Source organism: Abramis brama, assembly GCF_963993115.1.
Source record: "Abramis brama genome assembly, chromosome: 1".
Classification (NCBI taxonomy): Eukaryota; Metazoa; Chordata; class Actinopteri; order Cypriniformes; family Leuciscidae; genus Abramis; species Abramis brama.
Window position 1 is genome coordinate 26,293,452 of NC_139963.1, and position 18,547 is coordinate 26,311,998.

The 18,547-nt window shown below is 38.7% G+C and overlaps 1 protein-coding gene across 2 annotated transcripts; it reads left to right on the forward strand.

Moving 5' to 3' along the window:
• The first annotated feature begins 8,007 nt into the window (after positions 1-8,007).
• atp2a1 (ATPase sarcoplasmic/endoplasmic reticulum Ca2+ transporting 1) lies at positions 8,008-18,519 on the forward strand. 2 transcript variants are annotated; one of them, XM_084114438.1, is made up of 25 exons: positions 8,008-8,135; positions 8,295-8,433; positions 9,109-9,126; positions 9,256-9,338; positions 10,480-10,584; positions 11,122-11,260; positions 12,297-12,377; positions 12,475-12,560; positions 12,650-12,947; positions 13,092-13,258; positions 13,372-13,460; positions 13,546-13,648; positions 13,742-13,873; positions 14,158-14,283; positions 14,364-14,582; positions 14,679-14,790; positions 15,126-15,349; positions 15,564-15,784; positions 15,887-16,089; positions 16,219-16,304; positions 16,611-16,744; positions 16,849-16,966; positions 17,273-17,390; positions 17,787-17,826; positions 18,256-18,519. In XM_084114438.1, the coding sequence occupies exons 2-24, from the start codon at positions 8,316-8,318 to the stop codon at positions 17,789-17,791; spliced, it is 2,985 nt and encodes a 994-aa protein (XP_083970564.1). In that variant the 5' UTR covers positions 8,008-8,135; positions 8,295-8,315; the 3' UTR covers positions 17,792-17,826; positions 18,256-18,519. The 2 variants fall into 2 exon arrangements, with proteins under 2 accessions (XP_083970564.1, XP_083970563.1); XM_084114437.1 differs by lacking the exon at positions 17,787-17,826 and having other exon boundaries at positions 8,010-8,135.
• The last annotated feature ends 28 nt before the right edge of the window (positions 18,520-18,547 follow it).

Below are 18,547 nucleotides of genomic sequence, written 5' to 3' on the forward strand. Positions count from 1 at the left end.
GGCATACACATAGAAAGTTATACATTCCTATTATTCAAATGAGTTAAATTATTATTAGGCTGCATAAATTAGGTCTACGCTAATGTTAGTCTTTCTGCTTATTCCGAGGTTTACTGTAATTAGCTGGATACAGGCCGTATCCATCAGCACTGATCCTCAACAAACCCGTCTCCATCCCGGTGTGATGACTCTGATCTTAAACCAGATGGAACTGGATAATATTCTGATTGTTCCAAACCAATCTGACTTCTGACCTGTAATGCTGCCTGGATCATAATCATACACTGTTCGTTCATTGGCCAGAGGAGAACTGGCCCCTGACTGAGCCTGGGTTCTCAAGGTTTTTTTCTCCATTCTGTCTGATGGAGTTTTGGTTCCTTGCCACTGTTGCCTTTTTCCACCTTTGTTGCCATTGGCTTGGCTTGCGTTGGGGACATTAAATTTAACATGTAATTTAATATTCAACAATATTATTGATCTGCCTGCATTGACACTATTATACAAGAACTGAACTGAGCTGGATGATGACATCACGGTTTACTCCAGAGCGGCTATATATATATATATATATATATATATATATATATATATATATATATATATATATATATAAATGAACTAAATTAATAACTTTTTTAAAAACAAAAATGAAACATCACTGAACTTATTTAAGCTGGACTATGACACTATTTTCTTCTGTAAACAAACTTTTTTTGCATTATTTTCCTGTTATCTCTGTAAAGCTGCTTTGAAACAGTCTGTATTGTAAAAAGCGCTATATAAATAAATGTGAATTGACTTGACTTACGCTCATAAACCAAACTAATACATAGTAGATTTTTTTTTTTTTTTTTTTATAAATAAATGGTATTGGATAGCATTAAATGCTAGTAATCGGCTGCCAGGTTTAAGTGTTTCCTTCTAACAGTAACAAATGGCAACTGATGAAAAGAATGTTATGCATAATTTATAGTAATTATGGTACAATAGTAACTACATGTAAAATGTGTAACAAGGACACAGTAAAATAAAGTGTAATTACCTTATTCGTTAATCAGCATTTTAATTAAATTTAATAGATTAATCTGTCAGTCTTTGTCCACTTTAGTTTTATTCTTTGTTTGTGTAAAAACAGCTTTGTTGACTGGCCAGGCTACAGAAATTCACAAAACAAAATATATAAAATAGATGTTATCATTATCATTAGCTGATGTGAAAAAAAGATATCTGGGAACAACTAACGCTTCCCTAAAATGCATTTTCATGATTACAAAACCAGCTAAAAAAATTAAAATGGCCACAAAATAATTGTCATTTTAGAACATTGTATACATTACCTGGCAATAAAACTAGACTATTCTAATAAATTTAGCAGTTTTTTTATATTTTGCAGTAACATTTTTAAATTACATCAGTTAACGCATTAACTTTGCCATTCCTAAAACACCACAACTAAAACAAACTGAAACTAGAAAACTAGAAAAACTAAAATTAACTGTGAGAAAACTAACACTAAACTAAACTTAACAAATTGAAAATGTCTATATAATAAATGAATATATAATAGCACATCTACCAACAGGAGCATCAGCAGACACGAGGTGCACACGCTCATTCTGCTGCTGCTGCTGCTGCTGATGGTGGTGGTGATGCTGCTTATAGGATGATTATAATGATTAGCTGCTACAACAGCACATTGGTGGACCCGTCCACTTAGGTGAAAACATCAAGGGTTGCTAAGAAACAATACTTGTGGTTGGGCCTTGTAAGGCTACAGCCTGCAGCAGAGCAAGAGGTCAACACCCCTAAAGCCGAGCTAAATATAACCTGGAGGGGAGAGAGAGAGAGAGAGAGAGAGAGAGAGAGAGAGAGAGAGAGAGAGAGAGAGAGAGAGAGAGAGAGAGAGAGGGTTTTGAGTTAGAGTGTTGGGCTTTCTTTGGGATATCCTCTGCCCTCTCCTCTTTCAAGAATACCCAAGGACAACCCTCGCTATTATTAATAGCGGTAAGAATCTGTTCCCACAGAATTGTTCCTTCACTGTAAAAGCTGATAACTGTTTTTTTCACAGCTGTGACATCTGATGTACCCAACCACCTATATAGATAATGTTTGTCCCTGCCTTTATGACGGTCGGTGCATCTTTTATTTCTAAGAGTGAGATGTGTCAAAACACATTAAATCATAAATGGTTTCAAAGGTGCTACTATTCATTTTACCCAACTTAAATAACAAAGGAACAAGTTTTATTGCATTAGCAGCTAAGCCACACTGGGAATAAAATGTACAGTATAACACTTGTGTAACCTGATGTAGATTAAGTAATATTAAATCATATTTTTCATAAAAAATAAAAATAATAATTTAGAAGTTGCCACATGAGCACTGTAGATTACTTGACAAAACATTTTTAGGGGCAGAACATTTTTCAAAGCAAGCAATACATCCCTTCCTAACATAAATGTAAAACATAATTGTTTAATAACAAATAATTGTAAAAAGTTCTTTTCCGGGTCCATCCAGATGATCGTATGAATGTATTCACGTGCCTTCTTGCGTGTGTAGCCTATATAGAGGTGTTAGTCATTAAAGACCGGATTACGGCACCATACTTTGGAGCCAGAGATTCAAATAACCAAGAATAGGGACAGTGCTGAGAATTTAACACCATTCCTGTCCAACACCTGTCACACACTTGTTTGGCACACACACATGTACACAACATACTGTACACGTGTGTAAAATGACATTGGCCTCTGCATATGGTACACTCTTAAAAATAAAAGTTCCAAAAGGGGGTTTACGCAGCTATGCCATAAAAGAACTGTGTTTGGTTTCCAAAAGAACCATTCAGCGAACAGTTTTCTTAGTGTAAAGAATACTTTAATAATCTAAAGAAACTTTTTCCACCATAAAGAACATTTTGTGGAATTGAAAGGTTCCATGGATGTTAAAGGTTCTTTATGGAACCAATGATGCCAATAAATAACCTTTATTTTTTTTTTACAATATTCATGTTCATTTATGATTTAAAAAAGTGAATGAGAAAGAAAGGCCACATTAATCACTTAAGGAATTTGTCAGTGGCAGTTAACTAAAGCTATAACAGCTGAAACGACTGTCAGATCTTCCCAAGCTGTTGTTCCCCCTTATTTTCCCCATTATTACTTTCTCTGATTCCTCAAGTGCACATTTTTTACTCTTTCACTCCTGACCTTTTTCTTCATACTGGTTTCGCTATCTCCATTCACTCCTCTCACTCGCCACTGTATATATTTAACTTTCAATTCATCCCTGCATCTTGGCTTTCCTGAGTCCCTCTTCTCTTTCCCTTGATCCGTCTTCCTGTCATCAGCAGCGTCTCTGTATGTTCCGCAGGGCAAGTGTAGACCTAAAAAGGAAGACACATACACAATGACAGTGTTACAGAAGGATAAATATAACCATAAAACCAGGGAACTTATTTCTTAAATCTTTCGAACTGAACTCTCTTGAAAAGTGAACTGACTCTTTCCAGTTAAACATCATATGTCCTGCTATAAGCACTGAATGAAAACTTCCTGTTCTTAAAGTCCAAGTGCTTTGCCATTTTGTGCACTGCTATCTTTCACACCTAGCAGCTGGCTTACTGATAACGTGTAATGATATTTCATAAATATTTTACACACACACACACACACACACACACACTGTAAAAAACGATTCGTTGAATTTAATAAAAAAATGTATGGTAAGTGGTTGCACACAATTGATTTTAGCTACATTTAAACAAATGCATTAAGTTGAACCTAATCAATTTCAACGTAATGCATTTGTTTAAATGTAGCCTAGCTAAAATCAATTGTGTGCAACCACTTACCATAACATTTTTTATTAAATTCAACGAATCATTTTTTTCAGTATATATATATATATATATATATATATATATATATATATAATGGCACTGTTTTATCCCCCAAAATATTTAATTTAGTTGTCAAAAATTACTTATATCCTTCATAAATCAGGGTCAGGGTATATTATAAATCTTTATATACAAATTATTTTGTAATTTTGAATATAAGAAAATCCACAAGTCCAATGACTCTGAATGATAATTTTTTTTTTTTTTTCAGCTATGTGAAACATGCTGCAACATGAGCACAGACACGCCAGCAGCATCGGGACACATTCTGTGGGAGACAGGGAGGCACGTCAGAATCATGACACACAAGCACACCTGATGGGGCCAGGGTCAGAAAGGGAGCAAGGGGTCAGAGTTGAAAAGTCACAGAGAGTCAGTGAAAAATATTTAAAGTACTTTCAAGAGAGTGAAATAACAGGAGAAAGACAAATGAAACAAAACAGGATGCATGAGACCTGTGTGTGAACTTCAACATTAACACGGGCTAAGAATGGCTAAATTATGCTCTCCGTTTCTTCAGCAGCACTGGAGCTGTGGCTGGAGCAAAAAATCCAACAATTGGGTTGAGCTGCTGCTGGTCCACATCACTCAGATCTATTTATACAGGACACACACAACTGCAACTCAATCTACAGTTACACAAGTACCAAAAGAACCATCAGCCCCCACCGACACAGACAAGAGTGTCTAGTTCCACTGTAACACCTACTTAACAATAGCTGAAGTAGGAGAACAAGTCTTCACGCAAACATTTCAGTGGGGAGAGGCAATGAATGGTTTTCAGAGACTATACTGAGCATTGTAGACCAGCATGAACATACTGTTAAATAAAACATTTTATTGTGGACAGTATTACTTTTGTAATATTTAATGTTTATTTTTGTATTTTCAGTTTCATTTTAGTTTAAGGTTTAGTATTTTTTGTGATATTTTGTCATATTATTCTTTTTTTTATTTAGCTATAATTCATATTTATTTCAGTATATTTAGTTTTATTAATTTTAGTACTTAAACTTAGAAAATTAAAAATATTGTCTTGGCAACTAAGTTTTTCTATCTACTATTTATTTTTATTTTTTAGTTTACGAAGACTATACTTTAACTGTTATAGTCTTAATTAAAAACAACAACACAGATAGTGGTGTGTTCTATAAAGTGTGATGTCTTGAAAATAAGGGAATGAGTGATAGAGACTGTTTGTCAAATAGCATATAAAGTGTGAAAAAAGTAAATAGATGACGAATGAAAACATTATCATAAATGATCAGCCATTGTATTGTTTATAATAAAACATACATAAGACATTTACTTACCATTCTGACAGTCTTATAATGCTCTGGTGTGCTTGTATGTGTAATGCACATTGGGACTGCATGACCAAGTGCCAAAACATATGATAAGACTTATATATTCTGAATATTCTAAACGTCCTGATCCAATCTGACTTCTGACCTGTAATGCTGCCTGAATCATAATCATACTGTACACTGTTGGTTCATTGGCCAGAGGAGAACTGGCCCCTCGACTGAACCTGCTTTTTTCTCCATTCTGTCACCTGATGGAGTTTTGGTTCCTTGCCACTGTCACCTTTGGCTTTTGGCTTGCTTAGTTGGAGACACTTAATATTCAGCAATATTATTGATCTGCCTGCATTGACACCACTGTATGAAAACTGAACTGAGCTGGACGATTACATCACTGTTTTCTCCAGAGCGGCTGTATAGATAAATTAACTAAATGAATAACTTTTTTACAATAGAAATGAACCATCAATGAACTTGGACTATGACACTATTTTCTTCTAGATCTGCTGTACAGACGAAACAAACTTTGTTTCATTATTTTCCTGTTATCACTGTGAAGCTGCTTTGAAGGAATCTGTATTGTGAAAAGCGCTATATAAATTAAGGAGACTTGAATTGACTTGACTTGACTTGACTGTGCATTACTAGACCTTTGCAAATAATGTAGCCAAAAAAAGTGAATATACTAAACACTGAGAATTTTTAAAATGGATCATGTCATGTTGTCCATGTAATGGATTTAGTTTCAGCTGACATTAGAATGACAGAGTGAACCCACTCTAAAGCAAATGATCTGCAAGCCTGCGACTTGATTGAAATGACCATCATTTATCATTTTATGTTGTTAAAAATGATGATGCCAAATGTCTTAACCCACTCACACAATATCATTTTAAACAACTAAAGATCTCCATTACACAGTACAGTGGAAAAAGAAGAAATATTAAATGCAAAAACTTGTTTGTCCTACTTTATCCATTGCACCTCAATTATCAGCTTTTAATTGAAAGCATTGCATTTAAAAAAAAAGAAAGAAAGTTTAAAAAAGAAGAAAAGATAAAGAATTGGCATTAAATGGGTAAAATCAGAGGTGGACAGTAACAAAGTACATTTACTTGAGTACTGTACTTAAGTACACTTTTTGAGTATCTGTACTTTACTTGAGTATTATTTTTTCTGGAAACTTTTTACTTTAACTTCACTACATATGAAAGACAAATATTATACTTTTACTCCACTACAAATCTGTCAAGGTCCTTGAGTAGAAAGTAACATCAGTCAGTGGATGATTTTGGTTGCAGGGGTTGCATTTGCATGAAAGTCGGAACCCGACGTCAGATTGACGTTGGATATTGATTGAAAATAAAAGTCGGGTTGACGTCAGAACCCGACTGATGTTGGTTTCTGACGTCAACCCGATTTTCATTTTCAACCACAATACAACGTCTGTTCAACGTTGGAGATCAACGTCAATCTGACATTGGATTCTGACATAAACCTGATTTTCATTTTCAACACTGGGTTTGGTTTTCTAAATGCAGATTTTGTCACTTTTTTGGAGCACACTAGCTTATAGATAACAGTAAGGCTAACATATTCATACTAAAAGCCAAAAAACTTTAAAAAGGGCACTATTTGAGGGAACAGCCATTTGGGTGTCGGAAACCATTGTGGACGTTATTGAGTGACTTATTCAATCTCATATTCAATCCCACTACTGGAACTGAGTTCTAGAAATAAATTTGATATTGATATGAGGGTATGCAGGCATAGATTCAGAGGCATACGGTACTGTAAGTATTACATACAACAATGCAACAATAATAAAACAATGCATTGACATTTACTTTTTACTTTTGATACTTAAGTACTTTTAAAAACGAGTACTTCTGTACTTTTACTTAAGTAAAAATCGGTCTTTACAACTTTTACTTGTAACGGAGTAATATTTGACCAGTAGCTATACTTTCACTCAAGTAAGGAAGTTGTGTACTTCGTCCACCTCTGGCTAAAATCACATGGTGGTTTCTTCCTGTTGCTGCTTTGGTTTGACAAAAACTATTTAACCAGTCATCCATCTCTGTCTATTCATCCAAACTATCTGTCAACAAGATAAAAGATTATAAACATAGAGCCCTCATTTGTACCTTAACGGCCCTTCTTCCTACTTTCCCCCCCTCTTTCTTTCCCTCTTTATGCACTCTTGCTAATTAATCCCTCCTCAGACTGTTTTACAGCACACTTGCCATGTCTGAAGTGCTGCTTTACCCTCACTCACTTTTTCCACCCCAGGTGCTAATCCTCTCTGAGGATGGAGACCTGACAGTCTTCATACATTTTCAAACGTACCCTCACATTATAGTTCTTATAGAATGGATAGATATTTTAATCCCGTACCGCATAATTGTACCACATAATTATAACAAAGCCCTGCAAGTTTTTAATCCCCACAAAAATCCAAGTCCTTGGTCATGCATATCAACATCCCAAAATCATTTGAGCTATCATTCATCTGACCCTCCCCACCAAAGTCCCAACACCACAATTCCCCATTCACCGTCTCCATTCCCCTGTTGGTGCATGTTCCAAAAACAGACCCCAATTTTAACCCCGCTTTCAAGGCTGCTCACACCCGCTGCAGTTGTCACCCAATTGCTCCAATCACATCTCTTCATCTCTTTTCCCAAGGCCTTGCCCCTTCCCCACCATATTTGTATTGTCTCAGCCAATAGGGGGCCTCCTCTGGGTGTGACCTGGGCGATGGTTTGCCTGGTGTCTTTATAAAACTCTACGGAGATGAGTGGAAGTTTGCACTTTCTGTCAGCCCTGCGCTCCAGAGGAAGGAGAGCAGAGAGAGAAAGAGAGAGGGGAGTGAGAAATCAAGGGGCCATCTGTTTTGTCCCTATCCTACACTTTAAAAAGTGTTGGTGCGTACTCTCTCAATCTTTTTTCTTTTCTTTTTTTTTTTTATAATTAAGGGATTTATTAGTTTCTCAGTGACCTGTAAAAAGTGTTAAAACCGGACATTTCTAAATTTTTCTGAGTGGAAATCCAACTTACCTACATCTTGTATTGTTTTTGTGAAGTCTCCCCTTTGAGCAGACAGGATGGAGAACGCACACACCAAGGAAACAGCAGAATGCCTGGCCTACTTCGGCGTGAGCGAGAGCACAGGCCTCGCTCTAGATCAGGTCAAGAAAAACCAAGAAAAGTTTGGATTCAACGGTGAGGAAAGCATGGACAAGTGGATGGAGGCTTCTTAAAATATGAATGGATGTTTGATTACAATGAAACAAAGTTGGAGTGAATTGACAGAACAAGCAATTTTGAAGCAAGAATTCCCAACTTAGTATTAAAAATGTGTTTTGTGTAGAATGATTAGTTGTGATTAGTTAGTTGTGAACAGGCATCAGACAAGATGAATGAGTTACACTGTATCTTAAGACTTATTCAAACGCATTCAAAACTGACAGAACACATGCATCTCCAGAAGTGTTTTCTTACCAGAACATGCTGCATTTAGAAGAAATTAGAGCTCTCAGCCAAAGGCGAAATAACCCTGAACAGATGCACTGATCCATGCTGCACAATAACATTAAGTTGCAAAAGCAAGATTAGAAAGACAAAGAAAGAAAAAAGTGACAGCTGAAACACAGGAACCATTTTAAGCCTACAGGGACTTCAGTAGAAGGTCAAACAGAAGGACAAATTGCTAGACTACTAATTGAATAGTTTTATTTGTGCGATCTAATTTCAGAATGAACCATATTATACAATTATTTAATATGCTATGTTGTGGTGATTGTTGATGGGAAATATATTAATGTCTAATTCTAATGGTTCTGTTTTGACCACCTCCTCCATTCATCTTGTCGACTGGACTAAATCAACCAATCACAGAGCTGCCCGCTGAAGAAGGTAAGTTTTTCGTTTACTGTTTTTATAGCTTTATATGACAAGACCTAGACCTGGAATTGACGGCATGTCTGTATTTTACGCATACTGTCTGTCTATCATATGCATCTATCTACCTACCTTCTCTCTCAGGCAAGACCATCTGGGAGCTGGTGGTTGAGCAGTTTGAAGATCTCTTGGTCAGGATCCTGCTGTTGGCTGCCTGCATCTCTTTTGTAAGTAAATAGAAACCGCATGGCATCATAATGTAGTCTAAATCTTCAGAAACCTCACTTTCCACAGGTAGTGCGTCAGTAATTCAGTAATTTCATAGCCTGGGTTATGCTGACCTGGGTTAAGTCTAAAGTCACAGAGCTGTAACATTTTAATGACTACACAGGCTTTAATTTATGGGTGCAGACGATGATTAATAATGTACATGAGAAGGACAGAGACACATTTCCCACATTCCCATCCGTTCCTGTCAATCAAGTTAAATGGTAACCCTTCAGCCCTGTGTCTTATATATGTGTGTATATAATGGGTAGACCATAATCCAGCTGTTTATCTGTGCCGGGTAGTATGGAACCCTTATGGTTGCATAAAACAACACCGCTAGCATGAGGCATCTTTAGTCCCAGATGCGCATATGCCCTTGCTGTTGAAATTTGAGTACATTCCATACTGATAATGAAACAGTGTCGGCACATAAAACTGCATTTCTTTCTTTCTTTCTTCCAAATCTGTTTTGGAATAAACGAAGCAGGCAGCATTAGTTCTGCTGTTTTGTTCAGGCCCGTGACATCACAGCTGTCATTATGGCCTTAGAAGGCCAGGAAAGAAGCTTTGAAGAGAAGCAAGGACAGAGAAATAAAGGAGAGAAAAAGAGAAAAGAGTGAGCGATTAAGACAGAGAGAGGAAGAGTGTTATTTTAAGGTGGTCTTAAGCCAGTCCAAGAAACTGTATCCACCCACAAGGGTCAAAGATGGAAGGAATGAAAGGCAGTTCAGTAGAAAGACTGTAAAGGTGAAGAAGAGAAAGACAGACAGCAGGTGCTATCGTGCCGTAAATCGAGTAAAGCATGCACACATGTGAGAGTTACTGGAAGAGGATCAGCTGTACACTTCAACCATAACTCAATGTTCAGATGAAGTGTAAGTGTAAGTGTGTGTGTGTGTGGTGATGGTGGTGGTGGGGGGGCTTTCAGAGGGTATGCATGCACACACTCATTCACAATTTCACATACACCCACTGGTTCTTTAATTAAGACTCTAATGAGGTGCACAAATATTAGATCTTTAATCTATTTCTTTTCTACCTCTCGAATGAATCTTTGATGTCTCTCTCACACTCCAGCTCTCTCTCTCTGTTCATCAGGTACTGGCCTTGTTTGAGGAAGGTGAGGAAACCGTCACTGCCTTTGTCGAGCCTTTGGTCATTCTCCTCATCCTTATCGCCAATGCTGTGGTTGGAGTATGGCAGGTGAATATGCACATCAATTCTACATTCCCAATACAGTGGCCCCAAAAAGTATTTGGACACTGAAGGCAGCCTCAAAACAAAATAAACAAATAAATAATAAAAATAAATAAATTCTATATTATATATATATATATATATTTTTTTTTTTAAGAAATAAAATAATCTACTTTACTTTACAAATAATCTTTACTTTTAGACATTTTCAATGAGATGCCATTCGGTTTGATATTTTGTGATCTAATACAATAAAATTCATACAATTCAAGAGAAACTTAAGAGCCCAAAACTGAAGAACTCAAAGTGGTGTAAATTACATCACAGGTTAAAGGCACAGCCGTATTTACCCTAGTGGCCTCAGGAACACAAATTACGACAATGGTAAAAATACTAGAGGCTGGTCAGATTTCATCAAGGGTCCATGGGGCTGGCACAATAGTAATTTAGAAAGTATAGTATCAACACCCTTGGAAGGATAGGGCTGTCAAGGTGTAAAATCCTAAGGGGAACAGGAGCTGATCTAGATGTTTGTTTTTACAGGAGCGCAATGCAGAGAGTGCAATTGAGGCTCTAAAGGAGTATGAGCCAGAAATGGGCAAAGTCTACCGCGCTGACAGAAAGAGCGTACAGATGATCAAAGCCAGAGAGATCGTTCCTGGAGACATTGTGGAAGTGTCAGGTATACCAATGGATCTGAGCATCTGACAGCAGAGCATCGGTAGAACAGAACGATCCCATAATCCTCACACACATCAGAATAGCACAAGCGTCTGAAAATGGAAATGCAGAGTAAGCAACACCTTCAAGCCAACTGTTACACTGTCAAGTAATGAGACATGAGACATGTGTAGAGGGGACAGGACTATATGGGATTCATGCCCTTGAGAAAGTGTGAGCATCCTTTTAAGGCAATTAAGGGGTGTGTGTGACAGCGGGAGGAAGCATATAGAGTAATGGGATCAGAAAAGGCTGAAAGAACCCACGAGAGCACGAGCAAAGAAAAGGCCTGTATATAAATACATCCCAGCACCTGTTCCTCTACTTGCCCTCTCTCGATCCCTAGCCCCTTCTCTTTCCCTCTTCCACCTGTTCCTTCCTCATCACTCATTTTTCTCTCCAGGCCTCTTGTTTACACCATTATGAAGGTCAACTTGCCCTTGCTTTTCTTTTTCATTCAATTGTCCCTTGATCAGATCCTCCTTTTTGATCTCTAATCTTTCACCAAAAGATCTGCAAACATTATTGACAGTCACATCTTTAGACTAGATTAGGGGCCAATCCTGCTTCTGGTGGGTCATTTTCCTGCAAAATTTTGCTCCAACATATCTGCTTGGATATTTCATTAATCCTACTAACCTTGGTTAGATGGTTCATGTGTGTTTTAGTAGGGTTGGAGCTAAATTCTATAAGAAGGTGGACCTCCAAGAACAGGATTGGACAACCTAGACTGGACTAGAAAAAAATATATAAATCATTGCCAAACCATTAATCAGATTGATATTCTAGAGAAGCTTTGAATATACATAATTTTAGAAACTTTTATGATAAAATAATTGGAAATATTGAAAGAAAACATATCAAATCAAGAATAGGACTGATGAGACACCTTAACTCCTAACACTCGAGAGCCTTGCTATACTTTGTTAGTATTAGTTTTGAACATGTATTGTTCTTCATATATGCATTCTCTCAATTCTTAACTTTTTCCTGTGTAGTTGGTGACAAAGTCCCTGCTGATATCAGAATCACCGCCATCCGCTCCACAACTCTGCGTGTGGACCAATCTATCCTCACTGGTTAGTCTCTGATATACAATATCTGGCCTCCCAATACACACAAAAATACACATACTTCTTTGGCCTTCTCTGACCTCCTTTATCCCTTTATTCTCAGGTGAGTCTGTAAGTGTGATTAAACACACAGAGTCTGTTCCTGACCCCAGGGCTGTCAACCAGGACAAGAAGAACATGCTTTTCTCTGTGAGTTTCCCTTCCTTCAGCCTTTTGTTACTGTTCTCTTCTTTCTCCAGCACTAGCCCTGAAACATCTTCTCCCTCTCATTGTTCCAGGGCACTAACATCGCTGCTGGCAAGGCTGTCGGAGTTGTGGTTGCCACCGGTGTCTCAACTGAGATCGGTAAGATCCGTGATCAGATGGCTGCCACTGAGCAGGAGAAGACCCCCTTGCAGCAGAAGCTGGATGAGTTTGGTGAGCAGCTCTCCAAAGTCATCTCCCTCATCTGTGTGGCTGTCTGGCTCATCAACATTGGCCACTTCAACGACCCAGTCCACGGCGGCTCCTGGATCCGTGGTGCTGTCTACTACTTCAAGATCGCTGTGGCTCTTGCCGTAGCCGCCATCCCCGAAGGTGAGAATACAGGAGTCATGAAACAAATCAGTGTGAAATCAAGAGTAAAATGCAGACAAGATTCACGACTCCTCTTTTCAATGCAGACTTTGTAAGTTGAGCAAATCCAACAGAAAGTATTTAACTCTCTTCTTTTCCGAGCAGGTCTGCCTGCTGTCATCACTACCTGCTTGGCTCTGGGAACCCGACGCATGGCTAAGAAGAATGCCATCGTCCGCTCTCTTCCCTCTGTAGAGACTCTGGGCTGCACATCTGTCATTTGCTCAGACAAGACTGGCACACTCACCACCAACCAGATGTGTGTTACAAAGGTTTGTGAGAATCTAACTCCAAAAGCATTCACTAATACACCAGTCATCTCGATACAACCAGAAAATCCTTCTCCTTTACACACCGTTTTAAGCTTCATTCTCTTTGTATTTAGATGTTCATCGTTGATAAGGTGGAAGGTGAATCTGTGGCTCTTGACCAGTATGACATTTCTGGATCCAAGTACACACCAGAGGGAGAAGTGTGAGTGATTTTATATTTATTAAGTGACACTCACGTCACACACAAGCACACACAGACTCACCATTCTTCTTTCTTCACCTTGCAGTACTAGGGGTGGGAGTCCTGTAAAGTGTGGCCAGTACGATGGCCTTGTTGAGCTGGCAACCATCTGCGCCTTGTGCAATGACTCTTCTCTGGACTTCAATGAGGTAAACAAACCTTTATTCTATCTCAATCTCATCTCTGTTATTCCAGTTGTGGAGCAATAACAGAGTTTTACTCTCACTCTCTTTGTTTTACAGTCTAAAGGAATCTATGAGAAAGTGGGTGAGGCTACAGAGACTGCCCTGTGCTGCCTGGTTGAAAAGATGAACGTGTTCAACACTGACGTCCGTGGTCTGTCCAAGGTTGAGAGAGCCAATACATGCTGCACTGTAAGTATCTCAGTCTCTTCTGAGCCCATGAAGTTCATTTTGGACAGCTGTATTGTGTCTGAATATATTTCAGTTCTAAGTTGAAATCTTTAGTCCTGTTTTCATGACTGAAATATCTCAAGGAGAGTTATGATAGTAGTATTTATTTCTACACACTTGAGTTTATGGCTGGATTTTTGTAATGGATTGAGATGTGCGACTGTTAAATCACATGTGGAAAGATTGAATTTTAAATTCCATATCAGTCATTATATCTATGTAGTTTGCTGCTCTTGGTTTCCTAGGTGATCAAACAGCTTATGAAGAAGGACTTTACTCTTGAGTTCTCCCGTGACAGAAAGTCCATGTCTGCCTATTGCTCCCCTGCAAAGGCCTCCAAGGCCCCTGTTGGAAACAAGATGTTTGTCAAGGTAAGACCGATCCTTAAAATTAACTAGTAAAAATAAATACATTAAAAAGAATCTAAAACACAAAACCGTTATTGTTGTAGGGTGCTCCTGAGGGTGTGATTGAGAGATGTGCCTATGTGCGTGTTGGCACCACCCGTGTGCCCCTGACTGGTCCAGTTAAGGATAAGATCATGGCTGTGATCAAGGAATGGGGTACTGGCCGTGATACCCTGCGTTGCCTGGCTCTGGCAACCCGTGACAACCCTCTGAGACGGGAGGAAATGAACCTGGAGGACTCTACCAAGTTTGCTGAATATGAGGTATTTTTGTTAAAGAGAGATAAACATGGCCAAATATTCCATCTAACATGATTTAACCCTGCCTTTTTCTTCTTCTTTGTTTTGCTTTCCTCACAGACTGATCTCACCTTTGTGGGTTGTGTTGGTATGTTGGATCCTCCTCGTAAAGAGGTTGTTGGATCCATTGAGCTGTGCAGGGCTGCTGGCATCCGTGTGATCATGATCACAGGTAAACCATGTTAAATTTTCAAAACAGCACTGGAACATGTCATTCTAGGCAGACTGTCAGTCTGTTTGTTGCTCTGTGACACAACGATTAATCCTGCTTTGCCTCTTTTTTTAAAAACTATTCCTGAAAAAATAAATAAAACGGGTGATCATATTGTGCACAACAGTAAACTTGCTTGTGATGTTAACTTCACAAGTTAGCAGAAATTATCATTTAATCTCCCACAATGATACTTCACTTATACTTGGCCCAGAACATTTGAAAAAAGAAAAGGTTAATATTAATGCAGTAATCCAGAAAATATCATAATACTTCTCAACTTTTCTCGTTTCCAGGAGATAACAAGGGTACCGCTGTGGCTATCTGCCGCCGTATTGGCATCTTCACTGATGATGAGGATGTGACAGGACGTGCTTTCACTGGCCGTGAGTTTGATGACCTTCCACTGGCCCAGCAGAGAGAGGCTGTGCGTAAGGCTTGCTGTTATGCCCGTGTCGAGCCCTCTCACAAGAGCAAGATCGTTGAGTTCCTTCAAGGCTTTGATGAGATCACTGCCATGGTAAGTGAACTGAATGGAGCAAATTAAATGGGACAAAAGACCATCTTTGACCAGACAGGATCTTGGTCACTTGGTCAGAAAATGTCGCTCCTTTAAGTTGAAGTGGACTGCATAGTAGTTTAGAATCCACTAAACTTAACATGCTTGTGTTTTTTACTATAAAATGAAGTCTTACCTTTTTAATATTCCATTACCCCCATTATACATACTCTAGACTGGTGATGGTGTGAATGATGCTCCTGCCCTAAAGAAGGCAGAGATTGGCATTGCCATGGGCTCTGGCACCGCTGTTGCCAAGTCAGCCTCTGAGATGGTCCTGGCCGACGACAACTTCTCCAGCATTGTGGCTGCTGTTGAGGAGGGCAGAGCCATTTACAACAACATGAAGCAGTTTATCCGCTACCTCATCTCCTCTAACGTCGGTGAGGTCGTCTGGTGGGTGACAGCCTCTCGCTCACACACACACACGTCTATTTACCTTCTGAAATCAGGCATAGGTTGATTCTAAACCTTATTTATTTTCTCCATCTTCTTCAGTATCTTCCTGACAGCTGCTCTTGGTCTTCCTGAGGCTCTGATCCCTGTTCAGCTTCTGTGGGTGAACCTGGTGACTGACGGACTTCCTGCCACCGCTCTGGGCTTCAACCCACCTGATTTGGACATCATGGGCAAGGCTCCCCGCTCCCCCAAAGAGCCCCTCATCTCTGGCTGGCTGTTCTTCAGGTACCTGGCCATTGGAGGTATGCTACTTTCCATTCTTCTGATTTATTCGTGAGCCATTATAGGTTCACCATGCATTCATACCATTGTACCTTCCCTGATTACCTCAGATTGCATTACATATTCTGTTCAATCCCTTTTTCTCTCAGGTTATGTTGGTGCTGCAACTGTTGCTGCTGCTGGGTGGTGGTTCCTCTACTGCGACGAGGGCCCCATGGTCTCCTTCTACCAGCTGGTGAGTCTAGCATCATCTTAACTATAATGCTACAGACAGTGTTGCAGTACTCAAGACAGAGTCCAAGACCGTATTTTCTAGTAAGACTAGGTCGAGATCAGCTCTTTCAAATCAGAGTGTATTCCAAATGCTCCTAAAAACATGGTCTTGGACTTGAGTACTGCGGCACTGGCTACAGGGATACAATAGTTGCTGCCTGACGTCTCTGAATGTTGAGAATGAAGCAATTGCTAACAATACAATACAGTAACAACCTGATACATTTCACAATAAAATAATAATGCTGTACCTATTCTCTGTCCCCAGTCCCACTTCATGCAGTGCACTGCTGAGAACGAGGATTTTGCCGGCATTGACTGCGAGGTGTTTGAGGCCGCTCCACCCATGACAATGGCTCTGTCTGTGCTGGTCACCATTGAGATGTGCAACGCTCTTAACAGGTCAGAACTGACCTACTCCAAATCCAAACATCACAAAGTAGCTCAATGTACTTCTTTTTTTTTTTTTTGCTGATTGTAACATACATTGGTGCATGTTTTTGCAGCTTGTCCGAGAATCAGTCTCTGCTGCGTATGCCTCCATGGAGCAATTTGTGGTTGGTTGGAGCCATGTCTCTCTCCATGTCTCTGCACTTTATGATCATCTATGTGGACCCTCTGCCTGTAAGTACTGCATCCATCCAGCAAGCTAAATTTGCTTCAGTTTGTGTGTTTATCAGTATAACAGGCTAAAGGGTCTGCCATTAGGGGGCGACCAAAGACATATGTGCCCAGGAGACCATGATTAGGCCCAGCCCATAGACACTTACATTTCCCAAACACTGCTGGATTTAATGGCAAATCCATAAAAGTGCCAATATTTTTCTTTCTTTAATACATTTGAAGTTTATTGCATCATTCTATTTAAATCCAATTGCTTTTTATCATCTGTCATTTCTCATTTGCTAATCCCTGCCTTTTTTCTAACAGATGATCTTCAAGCTAACCCATCTCAATTTAGAGCAGTGGATCGTTGTACTGAAGCTTTCTTTCCCCGTCATCCTCATTGACGAGGTGCTCAAGTTCGTTGCTCGCAACTACCTGGAGCGTGAGTAACAATTTAACACACACACAAAAACATACTGACAAATTTAGATTTATAACAGTAAATATATAACAGTTCCTAAATACTGATATTTAAACTAAACTAAACACTCTAAGCATATTTAAAATGTAACATACAAACACAAAACTAAATGTTAGTTAAAATAACTTACTGTATGTAATGAAGACTTGACTAACTAATTGAATATTAATAAGCAAATAAATTCCCATGATGATTTATTAATTTCCCTTTTAAAATGGTATCCTCCTATATTTATCACTTTTAAACCCTCTTCACTGCACCCCATTTTTCCAGTGGTGATAATATTCTTCCTCTTTACCCTTCTCCTAATTACTCTTCACTCAATCCCCTATTTAACCCCTCTTTATCTCATTCCAGCCTAATCCTGTTCCCCTCCATATTCCTGTAACAAAGCAAGGTATCCCACAATCCTCTCTGCCTGCCTGCGGCCCTGTGTCTGTTTGTGTTTAGACAAATTGTGCTATGTTCTTTGGCTTGTTGATTGACATGTAAATATTATGCTGTCATTCATGGAGCTCCTCAGATCTGAATCAGTGAATGACTGTACAGTAATGCTCCATATAGTAATACATACCATTGTAGATGCTTAATGTCTTAATGGCAAATTCATCCTCATATACGTGGTTCTGTCTGGTTAAAACAGTACAGATTCTGCTCAATTAAAGCAATTAGTTTAAAGAATATTTACATACTTAATTATGACTTTAAAGACATTTAGGATTATGTGCTGCAAATCAATGTATGCCTATATTATTCAAACTTTACAATAGTGTTGTGGACTAATCTTTATGGCATCCTGTCTCACATAACTGATTTTCTTTAACAGAGAAAGATGAGAATCTAGTGTCAAAAAAGTGGGACTGAAAAAGAGAAAAAGAAGAACTGAGAAAAACACAGAAAATTCACGAGGAGTGAATAAGTGAACACTGTGAACCAGTGAAAATCACCCAGAAAATGTTAAACCTTATTGAACAAAGGAAAAAAAAGTTATTTAAATAAAAAAAGTGTTATGTATATGTATTAAGACTTAATATATATATTGTTATGAACAGTATATTCCACTGAAAATGCTATTCTTAAAATAAAGATGTGTATAAAAAAAAACAAGCGTGGTCCGA

Bases quoted from the DNA above. Each gene is read 5' to 3' on its own strand.
- atp2a1 (XM_084114437.1), top strand. From the start codon at position 8,316: ATGGAGAACGCACACACCAAGGAAACAGCAGAATGCCTGGCCTACTTC. The intron at 10,585-11,121 runs GTGAATATGCAC...TTGTTTTTACAG, and splicing joins CTGTGGTTGGAGTATGGCAG to GAGCGCAATGCAGAGAGTGC. The intron at 13,649-13,741 runs GTAAACAAACCT...TTTGTTTTACAG, and splicing joins CTTCTCTGGACTTCAATGAG to TCTAAAGGAATCTATGAGAA.